Genomic DNA, 21,553 nt, shown 5'->3' on the forward strand with positions numbered 1-21,553 from the left:
CAGTGCGTTTGAGAAACGTGGCTATTGACTACATTACCAAGGCATCTCGTTCTATGTTCAGCGCACTAGCAAACAGCAGAACAGCATGGAGCTAGCTACATCACTTTTGGATTAGCTTCAGATATCTATTTCAGTGAAAAATTAGACTTCTAAGTATTTTTTTTTGCTGTACGCGTAGCTAGTGCTATGAGTAGTTAATATAAATTATGTAGCAAGTAAAATTGTATTCCTCTGTATTAATTGGGTAATAAGTGGCAGCTAATTTGGCGTCAGAAATGGCATACTCACATAACCCTGATATTTTTCGCTGGAAAAGAGTTACTAAGACTAAAAAACCCACTGCAGATAAGGTACGGTGTTATTGTCAATATACTGTATGTGTGCACTGTGTGTGTGTCTAGGTGAGTGAGAGAGAAGTTTACCGTTTAATTTGCTACTTTTGACAGGTATGAGGTAAAGTAAAATATTGTTGAGTGTCACCTAAAATTAAAGTGACGCAAAAATCATTAATTGATTACCTCGAACTGATCTTTCAATGCATGGTCAAACACTGCAAACAAAACTTTTAAAGGCCTAGTGCAGTCAAAAACATGATTTGCCTTTATTACATTTTTTTTTTGATTTCCCGCCCCTTTTTTTCGTGATATCCAATTGCGAACTTGTCTCATCACTGCAATTCCCCAACGGGCTCCATAGACGCGAAGGTCAAGTCATGCCTCCTCCGAAACATGACCCGCCACACCGTGCTTCTTAACACCAGCCCTTCTTAACCTGGAAGCCAGACAACCAAAGTCAGCCTGCAGGCTCCAATTATGCAAATACCATTTTAGTGTAAGCTGTTTAAAAAAGACCGCCTGAAATTTCAGCTTGTTTTGTTGGGATGGAGTTTTGGCCTGCGTGGTGACATCACCAGGTGGCAAATTATTTAATAGACCAATAAGAAAGAGAGTTCCAAGCTTCTCTGCCAATAACAGCTTATTTTCAATGTTCCCCTCTGCACTCAGACAGTCCAAGCTAAATTTTTACTTGAGAAATTGCTCTTTGTTGAGAAGCAATTTTTTTATTACATTTTTTATCATTTTAATTGAAAACAATCACAGCAAGGTACTTAATAATTGTTACCCAGAAATGATTTAATATTGAGATAAAAACAGCTGTGACCTTTAAATATATTCAACTGTATCATATTTTCTGTCTCCATCTCTCAGACATTTCCTTACTGGAAGAAACCTATCGAGATGGGTAAAACCATAATAAAAGTGCCCTCAAAGCTATCTTTAGAAGTAAAGTGGGGCTTCAGAATGTATGGATTTATACATCCCAGTGACTGGAGAAGGCTGAAGAAGCCCTTACAGTTTAAATGGCCTTTTTGATGTCGTGACTTTACTTTAATTAACATGAATCTGAAGACTGTTATTTAGCTAATTAACTATGTTTAATTGTTACCCAATTAAATGAATCATGTAACAATTAACTCATTAGGATCTGGGGCACAACGAGAGCGAATCTTTAAGGAGTTACCATCCCCCAAATTAAACTCAAAGATATTTACCTATCACATCTATAAACAGTCAATTTATTAATCATAACCTCGTATCATATCCCCATTCTGAACAGTCGTAACATCCATGCATCTGCAAAAATCCGAGCACCGGTTATTGACTGAAGACGTAATACGCTGAAAACAGGTCCCTAGCGGAATGACGGCAACATGGCTGCTTGTTAAAGAAGAGATGAAGAGGGAGAGGGTCAGAGACACTTACCATTGGTACATTCAGAAACTACTTTCCCCTACAGTAACCATATACTTTGCACACGAACCGCCGCCCGCTTTAAGTAAGAAATCATGAATGTATTTACGTGAAATGCCTGGGTTTGCTGGAGATCTCCTTGGAAAGGGGGTTGGGCCTTTTTTGCGGCATGCTTGTAAGGCTCGGATTGTCTGAAATGGTTCCAAAAAGTCTTCTACCATTGTCCTTCTCTGTAGTTGGCTGGTATCCAGTGACTTGTTGTGTAGTCCTGAACAGAACTATAGAGTTAATTTTCCTTCCATTCGCTCTTGAATATGCTTCTTTGAAGATAGGCTAGCCAGCCGTATCGATGGTTCCCCAGTGGTTTGATGAGAGTAGCATAATACGATGGTTTGAGCAGAGTAACAGGATGGTCCTACTTAAATTCGCTTTCGAAGATACTTTACTTGGGAGAGCTAATCAGCCATACCAGTGATTGTTCGGGAGGTAATTTTATCGTCTCCACCTCGTGTTGAGATTCAAAGTTCAATCCGTTTTAAACGTGCAGCTGCCCATTCACACTTTTCTGGTCCAATGTGTTTTTTCCTTAGCCCATCATTTATACCTTTTGCTCGAAGGGCGGTCCCGTCAGGGTGACACGCTCTCTGACCTCACTCCGGGGCGGTGATTACTCACTGTGCAAAGTTATGGAAAACAGTTATCACTTATAGCTTCTCATATCACATCCCTCTCTTAACAAAAACACTACAGAGATGGCACCGACAGAGATGGCTGCCTCGCTTCTCGTTCCTAGGAAACTATGCAGTATATTGTTTTTACACGTGTTATTTCTTACATTGGTACCCCGGGTAATCTTAGGTTTTATTACATACAGTCGGGAGGAACTACTGGATATAAGAGCAACGTCAACTCACCATCATTATGGCCAGGAATACGACTTTTTCGAAGCGGATCCTCTGTTTTGCCCACCACCCAGGACAATGGATCGGATCCCAGCCGGCGAACCAAAACACCGTCGCCGTAAAAGGGCCAGACAAAGCGGTCTTCTGGTCATGCTCCGGAGACGGGCACATCGCTCACCGCTCCTGAACATAGTACTCGCCAATGTCCAGTCTCTTGACAACAAGGTTGATGAAATCCGAGCAAGGGTAGCATTCCAGAGGGACATCGGGGACTGTAAACGTTCTTTGCTTCACGGAAATATGGCTCACTCGAGACACGCTATCGGAGTCGGTACAGCCAGCTGGTTTCTTCATGCATCGCGCAGACAGAAATAAGCATCTTTCTGGTAAGAAGAGTGATCATAACATACAGGAACTCAAGTCCTTCTGTTCACCTGACTTAGAATTCCTCACAATCAAATGTCGACTGCATTATCTACCAAGAGAATTCTCTTCGATTATAATCAGAGCCACATATATTCCCCCCCAAGCAGACACATCAATGGCCCTGAACAAACTTTATTTGACTCTATGTAAACTGGAAACCACATATCTTGAGGCTGCATTCATTGTAGCTGGGGATTTTAACAAGGCTAATCTGAAAACAAGACTCCCTAAATTCTATCAGCATATCGATTGTGCTACCAGGGCTGGTAAAACCCTGGATCATAGTTATTCTAACTTCCGCGACGCATATAAGGACCTCCCCCCGCCCTCCTTTTGGAAAAGCTGACCACGACTCCATTTTGTTGCTTCCAGCCTATAGACAGAGACTAAAACAGGACGTTCCCGCTCTCAATTCTGTTCAACGCTGGTCCGACCAATCTGATTCCACGTTTCAAGATTACTTCGATCACGTGGATTGGGATATGTTCCGCATTGCATCAAACAACAACTTTGACGAATACGCTGATTTGGTGAGCAAGTTTATTAGCAAGTACATCGGCGATGTCGTACCCACAGCAACTATTAAAACATTCCCCAACCAGAAACCGTGGATTGATGGCAGCATTCGCGCGAACCACTGCTTTTAACCAGGGCAAGGTGACCGGAAACATGACCAAATACAAACAGTGTAGCTATTCAAATCAAATCAAATCAAATTTATTTATATAGCCCTTCGTACATCAGCTGATATCTCAAAGTGCTGTACAGAAACCCAGCCTAAAACCCCAAACAGCAAACAATGCAGGTGTAAAAGCACGGTGGCTAGGAAAAACTCCCTAGAAAGGCCAAAACCTAGGAAGAAACCTAGAGAGGAACCGGGCTATGTGGGGTGGCCAGTCCTCTTCTGGCTGTGCCGGGTAGAGATTATAACAGAAAATGACCAAGATGTTCAAATGTTCATAAATGACCAGCATGGTCAAATAATAATAAGGCAGAACAGTTGAAACTGGAGCAGCAGCACAGTCAGGTGGACTGGGGACAGCAAGGAGCCATCATGTCAGGTAGTCCTGGGGCACGGTCCTAGGGCTCAGGTCCTCCGAGAGAGAGAAAGAAAGAGAGAATTAGAGAGAGCATATGTGGGGTGGCCAGTCCTCTTCTGGCTGTGCCGGGTGGAGATTATAACAGAACGTGGCCAAGATGTTCAAATGTTCATAAATGACCAGCATGGTTGAATAATAGTAAGGCAGAACAGTTGAAACTGGAGCAGGAGCATGGCCAGGTGGACTGGGGACAGCAAGGAGTCCTCATGTCAGGTAGTCCTGGGACATGGTCCTAGGGCCCAGGCCAGTTGAAACTGGAGCAGCAGCATGGCCAGGTGGACTGGGGACAGCAAGGAGTCATCATGTCAGGTAGTCCTGGGGCATGGTTCTAGGGCTCAGGTCCTCCGAGAGAGAGAAAGAAGGAGAGAAGGAGAGAATTAGAGAACGCACACTTAGATTTACACAGGACACCGAATAGGACAGGAGAAGTACTCCAGATAAACAAACTGACCCTAGCCCCCGACACATAAACTACTGCAGCATAAATACTGGAGGCTGAGACAGGAGGGGTCAGGAGACACTGTGGCCCCATCCGAGGACACCCCCGGACAGGGCCAAACAGGAAGGATATAACCCCACCCACTTTGCCAAAGCACAGCCCCCACACCACTAGAGGGAAATCTACAACCACCAACTTACCATCCTGAGACAAGGCCAGTATAGCCCACAAAGATCTCCGACACGGTACAACCCAAAGGGGGGAAACCCAGACAGGCCGACCACAACAGTGAATCAACCCACCCAGGTGACGCACCCCCCAGGGACGGCACGAGAGAGCCCCAGCAAGCCAGTGACTCAGCCCCGTAACAGGGTTAGAGGCAGAGAATCCCAGTGGAAAAGGGGAACCGGCCAGGCAGAGACAGCAAGGGCGGTTCGTTGCTCCAGAGCCTTTCCGTTCACCTTCCCACTCCTGGGCCAGACTACACTCAATCATATGACCCACTGAAGAGATGAGTCTTCAGTAAAGACTTAAAGGTTGAGACCGAGTTTGCGTCTCTGACATGGGTAGGCAGACCGTTCCATAAAAATGGAGCTCTATAGGAGAAAGCCCTGCCTCCAGCTGTTTGCTTAGAAATTCTAGGGACAATTAGGAGGCCTGCGTCTTGTGACCGTAGCGTACGTATAGGTATGTACGGCAGGACCAAATCAGAGAGGTAGGTAGGAGCAAGCCCATGTAATGCTTTGTAGGTTAGCAGTAAAACCTTGAAATCAGCCCTTGCTTTGACAGGAAGCCAGTGTAGAGAGGCTAGCACTGGAGTAATATGATCAAATTTTTGGTTCTAGTCAGGATTCTAGCAGCCGTATTTAGCACTAACTGAAGTTTATTTAGTGCTTTATCCGGGTAGCCGGAAAATAGAGCATTGCAGTAGTCTAACCTAGAAGTGACAAAAGCATGGATTAATTTTTCTGCATCATTTTTGGACAGAAAGTTTCTGATTTTTGCAATGTTACGTAGATGGAAAAAGCTGTCCTCGAAATGGTCTTGATATGTTCTTCAAAAGAGAGATCAGGGTCCAGAGTAACGCCGAGGTCCTTCACAGTTTTATTTGAGACGACTGTACAACCATTAAGATTAATTGTCAGATTCAACAGAAGATCTCTTTGTTTCTTGGGACCTAGAACAAGCATCTCTGTTTTGTCCGAGTTTAATAGTAGAAAGTTTGCAGCCATCCACTTCCTTATGTCTGAAACACATGCTTCTAGCGAGGGCAATTTTGGTGCTTCACCGTGTTTCATTGAAATGTACAGCTGTGTGTCATCCGCATAGCAGTGAAAGTTTACATTATGTTTTCGAATAACATCCCCAAGAGGTAAAATATATAGTGAAAACAATAGTGGTCCTAAAACAGAACCTTGAGGAACACCGAAATGTACAGTTGATTTGTCAGAGGACAAACCATTCACAGAGACAAACTGATATCTTTCCGACAGATAAGACCTAAACCAGGCCAGAACATGTCCGTGTAGACCAATTTGGGTTTCCAATCTCTCCAAAAGAATGTGGTGATCGATGGTATCAAAAGCAGCACTAAGGTCTAGGAGCACGAGGACAGATGCAGAGCCTCGGTCCGATGCCATCAAAATGTCATTTACCACCTTCACAAGTGCCGTCTCAGTGCTATGATGGGGTCTAAAACCAGACTGAAGCATTTCGTATACATTGTTTGTCTTCAGGAAGGCAGCTATTCCCTCCGCAAGGCAATCAAACAAGCTAAGTCTCAGTTTAGAGACAAAGTAGAGTCGCAATTCAACGGCTTAGACACAAGAGGTATGTGGTAGGGTCTACAGTCAATCACGGATTACAAAAAGAAAACCAGCCCCGTCGCGGACCAGGATGTCTTGCTCTCAGACAGACTAAACAACTTCTTTGCTCGCTTTGAGGACAATACAGTGCCACTGACACGGCCAACTACCAAAACCTGCGGACTCTCCTTCACTGCAGCCGACGTGCGTAAAACATTTAAATGTGTTAACCCTCGCAAGGCTGCAGGCCCAGACGGCATCCCCAGCCGCGTCCTCAGAGCATGCGCAGACCAGCTGGCTGGTGTGTTTACGGACATATCAATCAATCCTTATCCCAGTCTGCTGTTCCCACGTGCTTCAAGAGTGCCACCATTGTTCCTGTTCCCAAGAAAGCTAAGGTAACTGAGCTAAATGACTACCCCGTAGCACTCCCTTCCATCATCATGAAGTGCTTTGAGAGACTTGTCAAGGGCCATATCACCTCCACCCTACCTGACACCCTAGACCCACTCCAATTTACTTACCGCCCCAATAGGTCCACAGACGATGCAAACACAACCACACTGCCCTAACCCATCTGGACAAGAGGAATACCTATGTGAGAATGCTGTTCATCGACTAGAGCTCAGCATAGTACCCTCCAAACTCGTCATCAAGCTCGAGACCATGGGTCTCGACCCCCGCCCTGTGCAACTGGGTCCTGGACTTCTTGACGGGCTGCCCCCAGGTGGTGAGGGTAGGTAACAAAACATCTCCACCCCGCTGATCCTCAACACTGGGGCCCCACAAGGGTGCGTTCTGAGCCCTCTTCTGTACTCCCTGTTCACCCACGAGGTCGGTACAGGTGCATCAAAGCAGGGGCCGAGAGACTGAAAAACAGCTTCTATCTCAAGGCCATCAGACTGTTAAACAGCCACCACTAACATTGAGTGGCTGCTGCCAACATACTGACTCAACTCCAGCAACTTTAATAATGGAAACATTGATGTCAAAAAATGTATCACTAGTCACTTTAAACAATGCCACTTTTATTTGTTTACATACCCTACATTACTCCTCTCATACAGTGCCTTGCGAAAGTATTCGGCCCCCTTGAACTTTGCGACCTTTTGCCACATTTCAGGCTTCAAACATAAAGATATAAAACTGTATTTGTTTGTGAAGAATCAACAACAAGTGGGACACAATCATGAAGTGGAACGACATTTATTGGATATTTCAAACTTTTTTAACAAATCAAAAACTGAAAAATTGGGCGTGCAAAATTATTCAGCCCCCTTAAGTTAATACTTTGTAGCGCCACCTTTTGCTGCGATTACAGCTGTAAGTCGCTTGGGGTATGTCTCTATCAGTTTTGCACATCGAGAGACTGAAATTTTTTCCCATTCCTCCTTGCAAAACAGCTCGAGCTCAGTGAGGTTGGATGGAGAGCATTTGTGAACAGCAGTTTTCAGTTCTTTCCACAGATTCTCGATTGGATTCAGGTCTGGACTTTGACTTGGCCATTCTAACACCTGGATATGTTTATTTTTTAACCATTCCATTGTAGATTTTGCTTTATGTTTTGGATCATTGTCTTGTTGGAAGACAAATCTCCGTCCCAGTCTCAGGTCTTTTGCAGACTCCATCAGGTTTTCTTCCAGAATGGTCATGTATTTGGCTCCATCCATCTTCCCATCAATTTTAACCATCTTCCCTGTCCCTGCTGAAGAAAAGCAGGCCCAAACCATGATGCTGCCACCACCATGTTTGACAGTGGGGATGGTGTGTTCAGGGTGATGAGCTGTGTTGCTTTTACGCCAAACATAACGTTTTGCATTGTTGCCAAAAAGTTCAATTTTGGTTTCATCTGACCAGAGCACCTTCTTCCACATGTTTGGTGTGTCTCCCAGGTGGCTTGTGGCAAACTTTAAACAACACTTTTTATGGATATCTTTAAGAAATGGCTTTCTTCTTGCCACTCTTCCATAAAGGCCAGATTTGTGCAATATATGACTGATTGTTGTCCTATGGACAGAGTCTCCCACCTCAGCTGTAGATCTCTGCAGTTCATCCAGAGTGATCATGGGCCTCTTGGCTGCATCTCTGATCAGTCTTCTCCTTGTATGAGCTGAAAGTTTAGAGGGACGGCCAGGTCTTGGTAGATTTGCAGTGGTCTGATACTCCTTCCATTTCAATATTATCGCTTGCACAGTGCTCCTTGGGATGTTTATAGCTTGGGATATCTTTTTGTATCCAAATCCGGTTTTAAACTTCTTCACAACAGTATCTCGGACCTGCCTGGTGTGTTCCTTGTTCTTCATGATGCTCTCTGCGCTTTTAACAGACCTTTGAGACTATCACAGTGCATGTGCATTTATACGGAGACTTGATTACACACAGGTGGATTGTATTTATCATCATTAGTCATTTAGGTCAACATTGGATCATTCAGAGATCCTCACTGAACTTCTGGAGAGAGTTTGCTGCACTGAAAGTAAAGGGGCTGAATAATTTTGCACGCCCAATTTTTTAGTTTTTGATTTGTTAAAAAAGTTTGAAATATCCAATAAATGTCGTTCCACTTCATGATTGTGTCCCACTTGTTGTTGATTCTTAACAAAAAAATACAGTTTTATATCTTTATGTTTGAAGCCTGAAATGTGGCAAAAGGTCGCAAAGTTCAAGGGGGCCGAATACTTTCGCAAGGCACTGTATGTATACACGGTACTCGATACCATCTACTGCATCTTGCCTATGCCGTTCTGTACCATCACTCATTCATATATTTTTACGTACATATTCTTCATCCCTTTACACTTGTATGTATAAGGTTGTTGTTGTGAAATTGTTAGGTTAGATTACTCATTGGTTATTACTGCATTGTCAGAACTAGAAGCACAAGCATTTCACTACACTTGCATTAACATCTGCTAACCATGTGTATGTGACAAATAAAATTAGATTTGATTGATAATTTTTCATATTACCTGCACAACACATAGTATTGTAAACTTCATATATGTAGTGGGTATACCTTCAAAGTTATAGTATTTCCTTTTTAACATTTTTTATAACATCACAAAATGAGTGTTCTTTTGATCGCCTCTTACCATTTTCTACGTTATACGTTAGACATTTTGTTCCAGTAGTTGCCTTTGAATGTGTTAAGAGTTTCAGAGGGAAAAAGGTCTGTTGAGACAAAGCACATTCCTTTGGTGAATTTGGAGAGCGCAGGACTGGTTCTTCTCCCTTGATTTACAACAGGATGTGAGTTGTTAATCCCCACTAATTCTTTCCTTCCCCTACGGGTGAGAGGGGGTCTGATTGAAGTTATTCATTGCAAACCTGATCTGACCTGTTGGGATTCTCGTGGACAGTCATGACACGGAGATCCTCTGGTAGTGCACAGGGTGACACAGGGATACTTGAATCACTCTTAGAAGAGGGGAAAAATTAACTGCTATAGGAAATTAATCTGAAATAATCCTCAAATATTAGGCATTGGCTGGACTCTCTTGGTTTTACATCCACTGGTTAACCACTCTCACTGTCTGTGAAACGGTCTCCTGCTCCTGCTCTTGTCATCATAAATAAGTCTCATTTTCTACAATAGCAGGTGCAGCTCAATAATGGGGAGATCAACCAATGGATGAAGGTGAGAACTCTTTCTTTCACTTTGTCCATCTTTACCTCCTGAAACCAGAGATACACTGTTTGTGTGCAGAGGATATTATTCTGCTATATCTGTCTATAAGGCCATATGTATTCATGAGGTGTGCTTTTGTGAACCCAGACAGTGGAAATGGCCTCAGACATTGCAGTGACTGAGGTTTTTTCCCTGAAGAAGCCCCATTCAGTGATAAGCAGTCAGTCGATGGCACTACACAGCACAGAGCAGCTGCTGGATCATGACCAAGCATACGGGGAAGGTAGGACACACACACACACACACACACACACACCCTTTTTTGTGACTCTTTTTTTCCTGTAGCCCAGGCTCTTCTTAGTGATTGGATGAACAGCAAGTTGCGTCTGGAATTGGAGATGGAGGATGAGGAGGATGTGATTGTCTCCCCTGAGAAGAACAGTCCAGAAGCCATGCTACCTGCCCAGCCTGTCTCCCTGGACTACAGTAACTTTGATGGTACAGAGACACTAACCTATACAACACCACATATTTAACTCTTAACTTCCATCTGACAATATATGGTTCAGTTAATACATCATACCACAGTCAGTGGGTCCATAAGGACCAGATGTAATACAGTACACCCTCCGTCTCTTTCTCAGATCTGTATTCCCACCTGGCTGAGGAAGAGGAGAGCTCAGCGGTTAACAACTTCCTTCAAGACCTCATGGAGCGGGAAGTGGTGGATTCTGGGTTAGTGGAGGATCTGGCACTAGACTCTGAAGAGCGAGACAGGAGGATGAGGAGGGACCCGAGCCTCACCATGGAGGCACGTCACCGACAGGTACAGAACCAGAGAGACGTTACGCAGGATTGGACAGTCTCAGGATTCCCAAGAAGTTGAAAACATAAGGGGCCAAATGGAAGTCCCAGTGAATGGAAGTGAATTAAGCTGTTTACTACAACATTCTGCTCTCTTTTATAACATCATCCACGTCTAATTCCTCCTTTTTTCTCATTCCAGGTGCGTGAGAACCGTGCACGGCGGGACGCGGAGCGGGAGAGGCTGCACAGGGAAAGAGTGGCGCGGAGGCAGGCCAGGGAGGAGGCGCAGAGGAGGGAGCAGGGGAGGAGAGGCGGAGGAGGCAGGAGGCACGCAGGCAGGAGGAGATGGTGCAGCAGGAGATGGTGCGACTGCGCCGCGAGACGGAGGAGAGGAGGAACCTGGAGCAACTAGCCAGGCAAATGTACAGTAACCATGGAAACAGCAAGACAAACAAAACCACGCATTTACTTCCACACTCCTACAATCACCTGCATCACGCCCATGCAATGAGCTCTTATTCAGAATGCTGGGTCTCTAAAATAAGCCAATCTGTTTGGAGCTAGGTCAGAGCCCTGTAGGTCTGACTGTGTCTGGGTGTCTCCCCCACAGGGAGAGGGAGAGGATCGCTAGGAAGACGGCAGCTAAGAGCTCACTGGTACTCCAGCCAGGCCCTTCATTCTCTACTGCACAGAAACAACGTGACACTGAGAGACCACTCAGACTACAGCAAGTAGAGGTCAGGGTTCAGATGCACAACCTTAAGGTTAGTAGAAGGACAGAGTTCTGTTGGTGGTGTGTGCTTAGTGTTCACAGCATCTCAACAACACATTGGTGTGTGTTTCAGTGTCTGCAGAGGCACTTCTCTGGCTGGTACTCAGTGCTGTTGGAGAGGAGGTTGCAGATGGGCAAGGCGGCAGCGCTCTGTGATTGGAGGAGACAGCTGAGGGCGTGGCGAGACTGGCGGGCACTGGTGTGGGCAGGGCGAGAGCAGCGGGAAGCGGAGAGAACAGAGGAGGAGTTACGGACCCAGAAAAGGTAAGCACAGAATGGAGTCTGTCCTAACATTACAATCTGCATACTTTATTTAACTTGCATGGTGTTCTGGGAGGGCGAAGTTTTATGTTTCGCACTTTGGTTTAAAAAGTGAAAACTATACCTAACTGGTGCGCAGGCTGAATTTAATATTAACACAGAATCTGACTTCTGAACATTGAGGAAGGAAACCTATACAGTTTTAAATCAGGTAATTTGTTTTGCCTTGCCAAGTAAACAGGTGCCTGTAAACACCTGGTGAAGATGATTAGCAAATCTGGCCCTCAAACTCATCACATTCACACCAGGTGTTTTGTCTCTAATAGTGCGTAATCCCTCGTAGACGCTGCCAGGTGGCGATGGTGAGTGACCGTAGGCGTTTGCTAAGACGATGCCTGAGTGATTGGCGGCTGTGGTGTCGGGCGGAGAGAGAACGCCGTGAGCTGTTGTCACAGCATCAAGAGACGCGGCGCAAGATGGCCGCCCTGATTAATGCCGTGGCAACTGGGAAACTCAAGATGATGAAGGAGACGCATACTCCTGAGCCAATCACTGCCCTACCTGAGCCTTCTGACCAATCAGAAACCGTAGAACTGGTGAGTGACACTTGTAGAGCCCTCCCACTGAGGAAAGTCAACACAAACAAAGTATAGGCATAGCTATGTAGGAGGACACAGACAACATGACAGATACACACACACACACACACACACACACACACACACACACACACACACACACACACACACACACACACACACACACACACACACACACACACACACACACACACACACACACACACACACACACACAGTGTTGTCTTCCCATTGGATATACATTTGCTGGAGTGTATCACAGTACAGACAGAAGCCCGAAGGTGGTAACGATCTGTAGTCATGAATTAAATATTAGCTATAGCTTAATTCTGCAATGGTAAAATGAATCTGCAAGGCAATAAAATGTGCTTTTGTATTCATTTGGTGAAAGTCATGCATTAGTCTATCAGTATCTACTGAATAAACAAGTTCTGTTTCAGAGTTCCTCTCCTCGCATGAGTTGGCCTGTACTTTTCTTTCTGGAAGTTGATGAAATGTTCACAACACTGCAAGGTTTGCTTTCTCCTCAGAGAGCGAGAGAGAGAGAGAGAGAGAGGAAGTGACTGACAAAAAGGGAGATATTGAATAGTGGAATAGAGCTTGAGGGAGAGAGGAAAAGGAGAGGGAAACTTCTTTCTAGATCAGGGGTGTCAAACTCATTTTGCCATGCCGCATTTGGTCTTCACTGAGGTGGCCGCACTTAAAATTGGTTATAATATTTCTTTGACATCAAAATGTCTTAAAATTAGTCCCATATCTATCATTGTTGGAATTTTCTATGCTCCCTGACTGTCAAGCATTCGTTAGATGACTGTTAGAAGAGACTATAAATGTAGGTTATTATCATTTCTATACAGCTTAAATGTCATCTTAGCTGTTTCAATGTTAATTGAGATTGTTTTGTTTTGTTTTGTATTTTTTCATTATCAACTTCATCCCATTTCCCCTATTTCCATGTGACCTGTACACTTCACAATTCCTGTCTCTGCAGAAAGGTCAGCCAGGGTCACAACCTGCTGGCCCCACCCCCTCTCCTGCCTGTCAAGGGGACGGACCGCTGGGGGCTGTGGTCCTGCACACACTCCCCTGGCAGGTGACAAGGCGTAACGCGGCGCTGAGTGCAGGTGAGTGATCAAAGTAAATGTTTAAATATATTAGGGGAAACTCCTACCTACAGTTGAAGTCGGAAGTTTACATACACTTAGGTTGGAGTCAATAAAACTTGTTTTTCAACCACTCCACACATTTCTTGTTAACAAACTATTGTTTTGGCAAGTTGGTTAGGACATCTACTTTGTGCATGACAAGTAATTTTTCCAACAATTGTTTACAGACAGATTATTTAACTTATAATTCACTGTATCACAATTCCAGTGGGTCAGAAGTTTACATACACATACAAGTTGACTGTGCCTATAAACAGCCTGGAAAATTCCAGAAAATTGTCATGGCTTTAGAAGCTTCTGATAGGCTAATTGACATAATTTGAGTCAATTGGAGGTGTACCTGTGGATGGATTTCAAGGCCTACCTTCAAACTCAGTGCCCCTTTGCTTGACATCATGGGAAAATCAAAAGAAATCAGCCAAGACCTCAATTTCCAAATGTCTGAAGGTACCACGTTCATCTGTACGAACAATAGCATGCACGTATAAACACCATGGGACCACGTAGCCTGTATACCGCTCAGGAAGGAGACGCGTTCTGTCTCCTAGAGATGAACGTATTTTGGTGTGAAAAGTGCAAATCAATCCCAGAACAACAGCAAAGGATCTTGTGAAGATGCTGGAGGAAACAGGTACAAAAGTATCTATATCCACAGTAAAACGAGTCCTATATCCACTTAACCTGAAAGGCCGCTCAGCAAGGAAGAAGCCACTGCTCCAAATCCCCCATAAAAAAAGCCAGACTACGGTTTGCAACTGCACATGTGGACAAAGATCATACCTTTTGGAGAAATGTCCTCTGATCTGATGAAACAAAAATATAACTGTTTGGCCATAATGACCATCGTTATGTTTGGAGGAAAAAGGGGGACGCTTGCAAGCCGAAGAACACCACTCTAACCGTGAAGCATGGGGGTGTCATAATCATGTTGTGGGGATGCTTTGCTGCAGGAGGGACTGGTGCACTTCACAAAATAGATGGCATCATGAAGAAGGACTACCGACGTAATCTGCCCGAGGGTTTTTTTCAACTTGCTCTTCCTGAATGCCCATCTGCTAGCCTGCTAGCCGCGGCCCACTAGCTGTCTAGAGCATATCGGACTGTTAGCTGAAGAGGCCCATCGGAAAAGTTCTTTGGCCAATATACCTACAATATACCTTTTACCACACAGGGCCCTGCTGATCCTTCACGACTGGTCTGTCGACGTAACAGCACGAGGGGGCTACAACAGACTTCTTACGTCGCAACGTCCCTCTAAGGCCCTTATGCTAACTTGTTATTCGCGGCCTGCTAGCTGTCTGAATTGCCGTGTCTCCAGCCCGCCGAGCTACTCACTGGATCCCTATGATAACTCGGCTATGCATGCCTCTCCCGAATGTCAATATGCCTTGTCCATTGCTGTTTTGGTTAGTGATTATTGCCTTATTTCACTGTAGAGCCTCAGCTAACCCTTTAGTTCCATCTCCCACACATGCAGTGACCTCACCTGGTTTCTAGAGACAATATCTCTCTAATCGTCACTCAATGCATAGGTTTACCTCCACTGTACTCACATCCTACCATACCTTTGTCTGTACATTATGCCTTGAATCTATTATACCGTGCCCAGAAACATGCTCCTTTTACTCTCTGTTCCAAACATACTAGACGACCAGTTCTTATAGCCTTTAGCCGTACCCTTATCCTACTCCTCCTCTGTTCCTCCGGTAATCCAGGCCCTGCAGTGCCTAGCTCCACTCCCATTCCCCAGGCGGCAAGATAGAACTGGGGGGCGGAGTTGCAATCTACTGCAGAGACAGCCTGCAGAGTTCTGACTTACTATCCAGGTCTGTGCCCAAACAATTTGAGCTTCTACCTTTTTAAAAATCCACCTTTCCAGAAACAAGTCTCTCAACGTTGTCACTTGCTATAGACCACCTTCTGCCCCCAGCTGTGCCCTGGACACCATATGTGAATTGATTGCCCCCCCATCTATCTTCAGAGCTCGTGCTGTTAGGTGACCTAAACTGGGACATGCTTAACACTATAGCCATCCTACAATCTAAGCACTATGCCCTCACTCTCATACAAATTATCAATGAACCTACCAGCTACAACCCTAAATCCGTAAACACGGGCACCCTCATAGATATCCTCCTAACCAACCTGCCCTCCAAATACACCTCTGCTGTCTTCAACCAGGATCTCAGCGATCACTGCCTTATTGTCTGCGTCTGTAATGGGTCTGCGGTCAAACGACCACCCATCATTACTGTCAAACGCTCCCTAAAACACTTCAGCGAGCAGGCCTTTCTAATCGACCTGGCCCGGGTATCCTGGAAGGATATTGACCTCATGTCTGGTTATTCTTTAAAAGTGCTTTCCTCACCAATTTAAATAAGCATGCCCCTTTCAAAAAAATGTAGAACCAGGAACAGATATAGCGCTTGGTTCACTCCAGACCTGACATCCTGTGGCGTACTGCATTAGCATCGAATTGCCCCCGCGTTATGCAACTTTTCAGGGAATTTAGGAACCAATATAGACAGGCAGTTAGGAAAGCAAAGGCTAGCTTTTTTAAACAGAAATTTGCATCCTGTAGAAAAAACTACAAAACGTTCTGGGACACTGTAAAGTCCATGGAGAATAAGAGCACCTCCTCCCAGCTGCCCACTACACTGAGGCTAGGAAACACTGTCACCACTGATAAATCCGCGATAATTGAGAATTTCAACAAGCATTTTTCTACGGCTTGCCATGCTTTCCACCTGGCTACCCCTATCCCGGTCAACAGCCCTGCACCCCCCACAGCAACTTGCCCAAGCCTCCCCATTTCTTCTTCACCCAAATCCAGATAGCTGATGTTCTGAAAGAGCTGCAAAATCTAGACCCCTACAAATCAGTCGGGCTAGACAATCTGGACCCTCTTTACAATTATCCGCTGAAATTGTTGCAACCCCTATTACAAGCCTGTTCAACCTCTTTCTTATCGTCTGAGATCCCCAAAATGCTGTGGTCATCCCCCTCTTCTGACTCTAGACCCAAACTGCTATAGACCTATATCTATTCTACTCTGTCTTTCTAAGGTCATTTAAGGCCAAGTTAAACAGATCACCGACCATTTAGAATCCCACCGTACCTTCTCCGCTATGCAATCTGGTTTCTGAGCTTGTCATGGGTGCACCTCAGCCACGCTCAAGGTCCTAAACAATATCATAAACGCCATCGATAAGAGACAATACTGTGCAGCTGTATTCATCGACCTGTCCAAGGCTTTCGACTCTGTCAATCACCACATTCTTATCGGCAGACTCAACAGCCTTGGTTTCTCAAATGACTGCCTCGCCTGGTTCACCAACTACTTCTCAGACAGAGTTCAGTGTGTCAAATCGGTGGGCCTGTTGTCCGGACCTCTGGCAGTCTATGGGGGTGCCACAGGGGTCAATTCTCAGGCCGACTCTCTTCTCTGTATAGATCAATGATGTCGCTCTTGCTGCTGGTGAGTCTCTGATCCACCTCTACGCAGACAACACCATACTGTATACTTCTGGCCCTTCTTTGGACACTGTTAACTAACCACCAGATGAGATTATATTGCCATACAACTCTCCTTCTGTGGCCTCCAACTGCTCTTAAATGCAAGTAAAACTAAATGCATGCTTTTCAACCAATCGCTGCCCACACCGGTCTGCCCGTCCAGCATCACTACTCTGGACGGTTCTGACTTAGAATATGTGGACAACTACAAATACCTAGGTGTCTGGTTAGACTGTAAACTCTCCTTTCAGACTTATTAAGCATCTCCAATCCAAAATTCAATCTAGAATCGGCTTCATATTTCGCAACAAAGCATCCTTCACTCATGCTGCCAAACATAGCCTCATAAAACTGACTATCCTACCGATCCTCAACTTCGGCAATGTCGTTTACAAAATAGCCTCCAACACTCTACCCAGCAAATTCGATGCAGTCTATCACAGTGCCATCCATTTTGTCACCAAAGTCTCATATACTCCCCACCACTTTGACCTGTATGCTCTCGTCGGCTGGCCCTCGCTTCATATTCGTCGCCAAACCCACTGGCTCCAGGTCATCTATAAGTCTTTGCTAGGTAAAGCCCCGCCTTGTCTCAGCTCACTGGTCACCATAGCAGCACCCACCGGTAGCACGCGCTCCAGCAAGTACTGGTCACCCCCAAAGCCAATTCCTCCTTTGGTGTCACGTATGTTGTAACGAGGAGACCAAGGCGCAGGAAGAACACGAATAACACTTAAACAAACTAAACAAAACAACAAAACGAATGTGAAGCTATATAACACGAGTGCTGAAACAGGCAACTACACATAGACAATAACCCACAAAATACAAGGAATATGGTTACCTAAATATGGCCCCCATCAGAGACAACGATAAACAGCTGCCTCTGAGAACCAATCTAGGCAACCATAGACATAAAACACCTAGACTAGAAACAACCCCATAAACATACAAAAATCCTAGACAGAACAAAGACACATATACAGTGGGGCAAGAAAGTATTTAGTCAGCCACCAATTGTGCAAGTTCTCCCACTTAAAACGACGAGAGAGGCCTGTAATTTTCATCATATGTACACTTCAACTATGACAGACAAAATGAGAAAAAAAATCCAGAAAATCACATTGTAGGATTTCTTATTAATTTATTTGCAAATTATGGTGGAAAATAAGTATTTGGTCAATAACAAAAGTTTCTCATTACTTTGTTATATACCCTTTGTTGGCAATGACAGAGGTCAAACGTTTTCTGTAAGTCTTCACACACTGTTGCTGGTATTTTGGCCCATTCCTCCATGCAGATCTCCTCTGGAGTAGTGAGGTTTTGGGGCTCATGGTGGGCAACACGGACTTTCAACTCCCTCCGAAGATTTTCTATGGGGTTGAGATCTGGAAACTGGCTAGGCCACTCCAGGACCTTGAAATGCTTCTTACGAAGCCACTCCTTCGTTGCCCAGGCGGCGGTGTGTTTGGGATCATTGTCATGCTGAAAGACCCAGCCACATTTCATTTTCAATGCCCTTGCTAATGGAAGGAGGTTTTCACTCAAAATCTCACGATACATGGCCCCATTCATTCTTTCCTTTAAACGGATCAGTCGTCCTGGTCCCTTTGCAGAAAAACAGCCCCAAAGCATGATGTTTCCACCCCCATGCTTCACAGTAGTTATGGTGTTCTTTGGATGCAACTCAACATTCTTTGTCCTCCAAACACGACGAGTTGAGTTTTTACCAAAAAGTAATATTTTGGTTTCATCTGACCATATGACATTCTCCTAATCTTCTTCTGGATCATCCAAATGCTCTCTAGCAAACTTCAGACGGGCCTGGACATGTACTGGCTTAAGCAGGGGGACACGTCTGGCACTGCAGGATTTGAGTCCCTGGCGGCGTAGTGTGTTACTGATGGTAGGCTTTGTTACTTTGGTCCCAGCTCTCTGCAGGTCATTCACTAGGTCCCCCCGTGTGGTTCTGGGATTTTTGCTCACCGTTCTTGTGATCATTTTGACCCCACGGGGTGAGATCTTGCGTGGAGCCCCAGATCGAGGGAGATTATCAGTGGTCTTGTATGTCTTCCATTTCCTAATAATTGCTCCCACAGTTGATTTCTTCAAACCAAGCTGCTTACCTATTGCAGATTCAGTCTTCCCAGCCTGGTGCAGGTCTACAATTTTGTTTTTGGTGTCCTTTGACAGCTCTTTGGTCTTGGCCATAGTAGAGTTTGGAGTGTGACTGTTTGAGGTTGTGGACAGGTGTCTTTTATACTGATAACAAGTTCAAACAGGTGCCATTAATACAGTTAACGAGTGGAGGACAGAGGAGCCTCTTAAAGAAGAAGTTACAGGTCTGTGAGAGCCAGAAATCTTGCTTGTCTGTAGGTGACCAAATACTTATTTTCCACCATAATTTGCAAATACATTTATTAAAAATCCTACAATGTGGTTTTCTGGAATTTATTTCTCATTTTGTCTATCATAGTTGAAGTGTACCTATGATGAAAATTACAGGCCTCTCTCATCTTTTTAAGTGGGAGAACATGCACAATTGGTGGCTGACTAAATACTAAATATTGGTGGCTGACCTAACCAAAATAATAAAGAAAACAAAGAATACTAAGGTCAGGGTGTGACATTTGGCCGCCTTTCCTTACAGTGCTCTGCTGCCAATTACTGGAACGAACTGAAAAAAACCACTGAAGCTGGAAACTCATATCTCCCTCACTAACTTTAAGCACCAGCTCACAGATCACTGCACCTGTACATAGCCCATCTGTAAATAGCCCATCCAACTACCTCATCCCCATACTGTTATTTATTTTGCTCCTTTGCTACCCAGTATCTCTACTTGCACACTCATCTTCTGCACATCTATCACTTCAGTGTTTAATTGCTATTTTGTAATTATTTCACCACTATGGCCTATTTATTGCCTTTCCTCCCTTATTCTACCTCATTTGCAAACAATGTATAAAGACTTTTTCTATTGTATTATTGACTGTATGTTTGTTTATTCCATGTGTAACTCCATGTGTGGTTGTTTGTGTCACACTGCTTTGCTTTATCTTGGTCAGGTCGCAGTTGTAAATGAGAACTTGTTATCAACTAGCCTACCTGGTTAAATAAAGGTGAAATTTTAAAAGGAAAATGATGTGGATATATTGAAGCAACATCTCAAGACATCGAGCTTGGTCGCAAATGGGTCTTCCAAATGGACAATGACCCCAAGCATACTTCCAAAGTTGTGGCAAAATGGCTTAAGGACAACAAAGTCAAGGTATTGGAGTGGCCATCACAAAGCCCTGACCTTAATCCTATAGAAAATTTGTGGGCAGAACTGAAAAAGCGTGCGTGAGCAAGGAGGCCTACAAACCTGACTCAGTTACACCAGCTCTGTCAGGAGGAATGGGCAAAAATTCACCCAACTTATTATGGGAAACTTGTGGAAGGCAATTGAGTGTGTGTGTAAACTTTGGACCCACTAGAATGTGATGAAATAAATAAAAGCTGAAATAAATCATTCTCTCTGCAATTATTCTGACATTTCACATTCTGAAAATAAAGTGGTGATCCTAACTGACCTAAGACGGAATTTTTACTAAATGTCAGGAATTCTGAAAAAATGAGTTTAAATGTATTTGGCTAAGGTTTATGTAAACTTCTGACTTCAACTGTACATCTTAGTTAAGGGCAACTTGTCTGTCCTCTAGTTCTATCAAGCAGCGGTTGGAACCCAAACCCTTTTCCAATCATTTGTTCTGAACAGAAACACTATTTCTTTCAGTTCCGTTCCAACCAAGGTAGTTAAAATATATATTGGTGAAAAGGGGAAACTTTAAATATATATCAGTGATTTAGATTTCTACTTCCACAAAGGGTTAAAAATGTGCATCATTTCATGATAAAGTTCTATTCTATTCAATAGGCGAACTGAGGCGAGCACGGGAGAGGGGCGATGGGGACGACAGTGTAGGGGCTGCCCCCCGGTCTCATACAGCAGCGGTGTGTGGGGGCCGGTTCGAGCATCGCCATGCCAGCCAGCAACAGACCATTGCAGAGCAGAGGAAGCTCCTCAGGGAGCAACAGGAGCAGATCACACGCCTCCAGGAGGAGCAGAGCATGATGGGACTGAGGCAGGAGGCCCAGACAGCCGCCCAGATCGCTGTCCCATCATCACCAAGGCCCAGAGAGATGACCTCTGACCCCAAAGAATCCAGGTTGGTCCCTCTTCACATTACCATGGGAACCCAGGTGAGGAGAAGAGGCGCACAGGTTGCCATTGTAGGGTGTGTCTGACCTTAGCCCAACGTTAAACATCAGGTTAGGGCCAAGTAGGGCCTGTTTTTCCATCAATAACAAGGGTACAGGTAGGGCTCTAGCATCACTA

General features: G+C 44.6%; 1 protein-coding gene across 1 annotated transcript in view; it reads left to right on the forward strand.

Annotated features, from left to right (window-relative positions):
* The first annotated feature begins 73 nt into the window (after positions 1–73).
* The window catches only part of LOC124039539 (coiled-coil domain-containing protein 191-like), a 42,872-nt gene continuing 21,392 nt past the window's right edge, over positions 74–21,553 (forward strand). Inside the window, 12 exon segments of the mRNA XM_046355621.1 lie at positions 74–350; positions 10,019–10,060; positions 10,199–10,334; positions 10,397–10,549; positions 10,696–10,877; positions 11,058–11,157; positions 11,160–11,280; positions 11,469–11,622; positions 11,704–11,894; positions 12,235–12,487; positions 13,482–13,614; positions 21,092–21,383. Of these exon segments, the coding sequence (XP_046211577.1) occupies positions 276–350; positions 10,019–10,060; positions 10,199–10,334; positions 10,397–10,549; positions 10,696–10,877; positions 11,058–11,157; positions 11,160–11,280; positions 11,469–11,622; positions 11,704–11,894; positions 12,235–12,487; positions 13,482–13,614; positions 21,092–21,383 (1,832 nt within the window). The 5' untranslated portion in view covers positions 74–275.

This window comes from Oncorhynchus gorbuscha, linkage group LG07, assembly GCF_021184085.1.
Source record: "Oncorhynchus gorbuscha isolate QuinsamMale2020 ecotype Even-year linkage group LG07, OgorEven_v1.0, whole genome shotgun sequence".
Taxonomy (NCBI): Eukaryota; Metazoa; Chordata; class Actinopteri; order Salmoniformes; family Salmonidae; genus Oncorhynchus; species Oncorhynchus gorbuscha.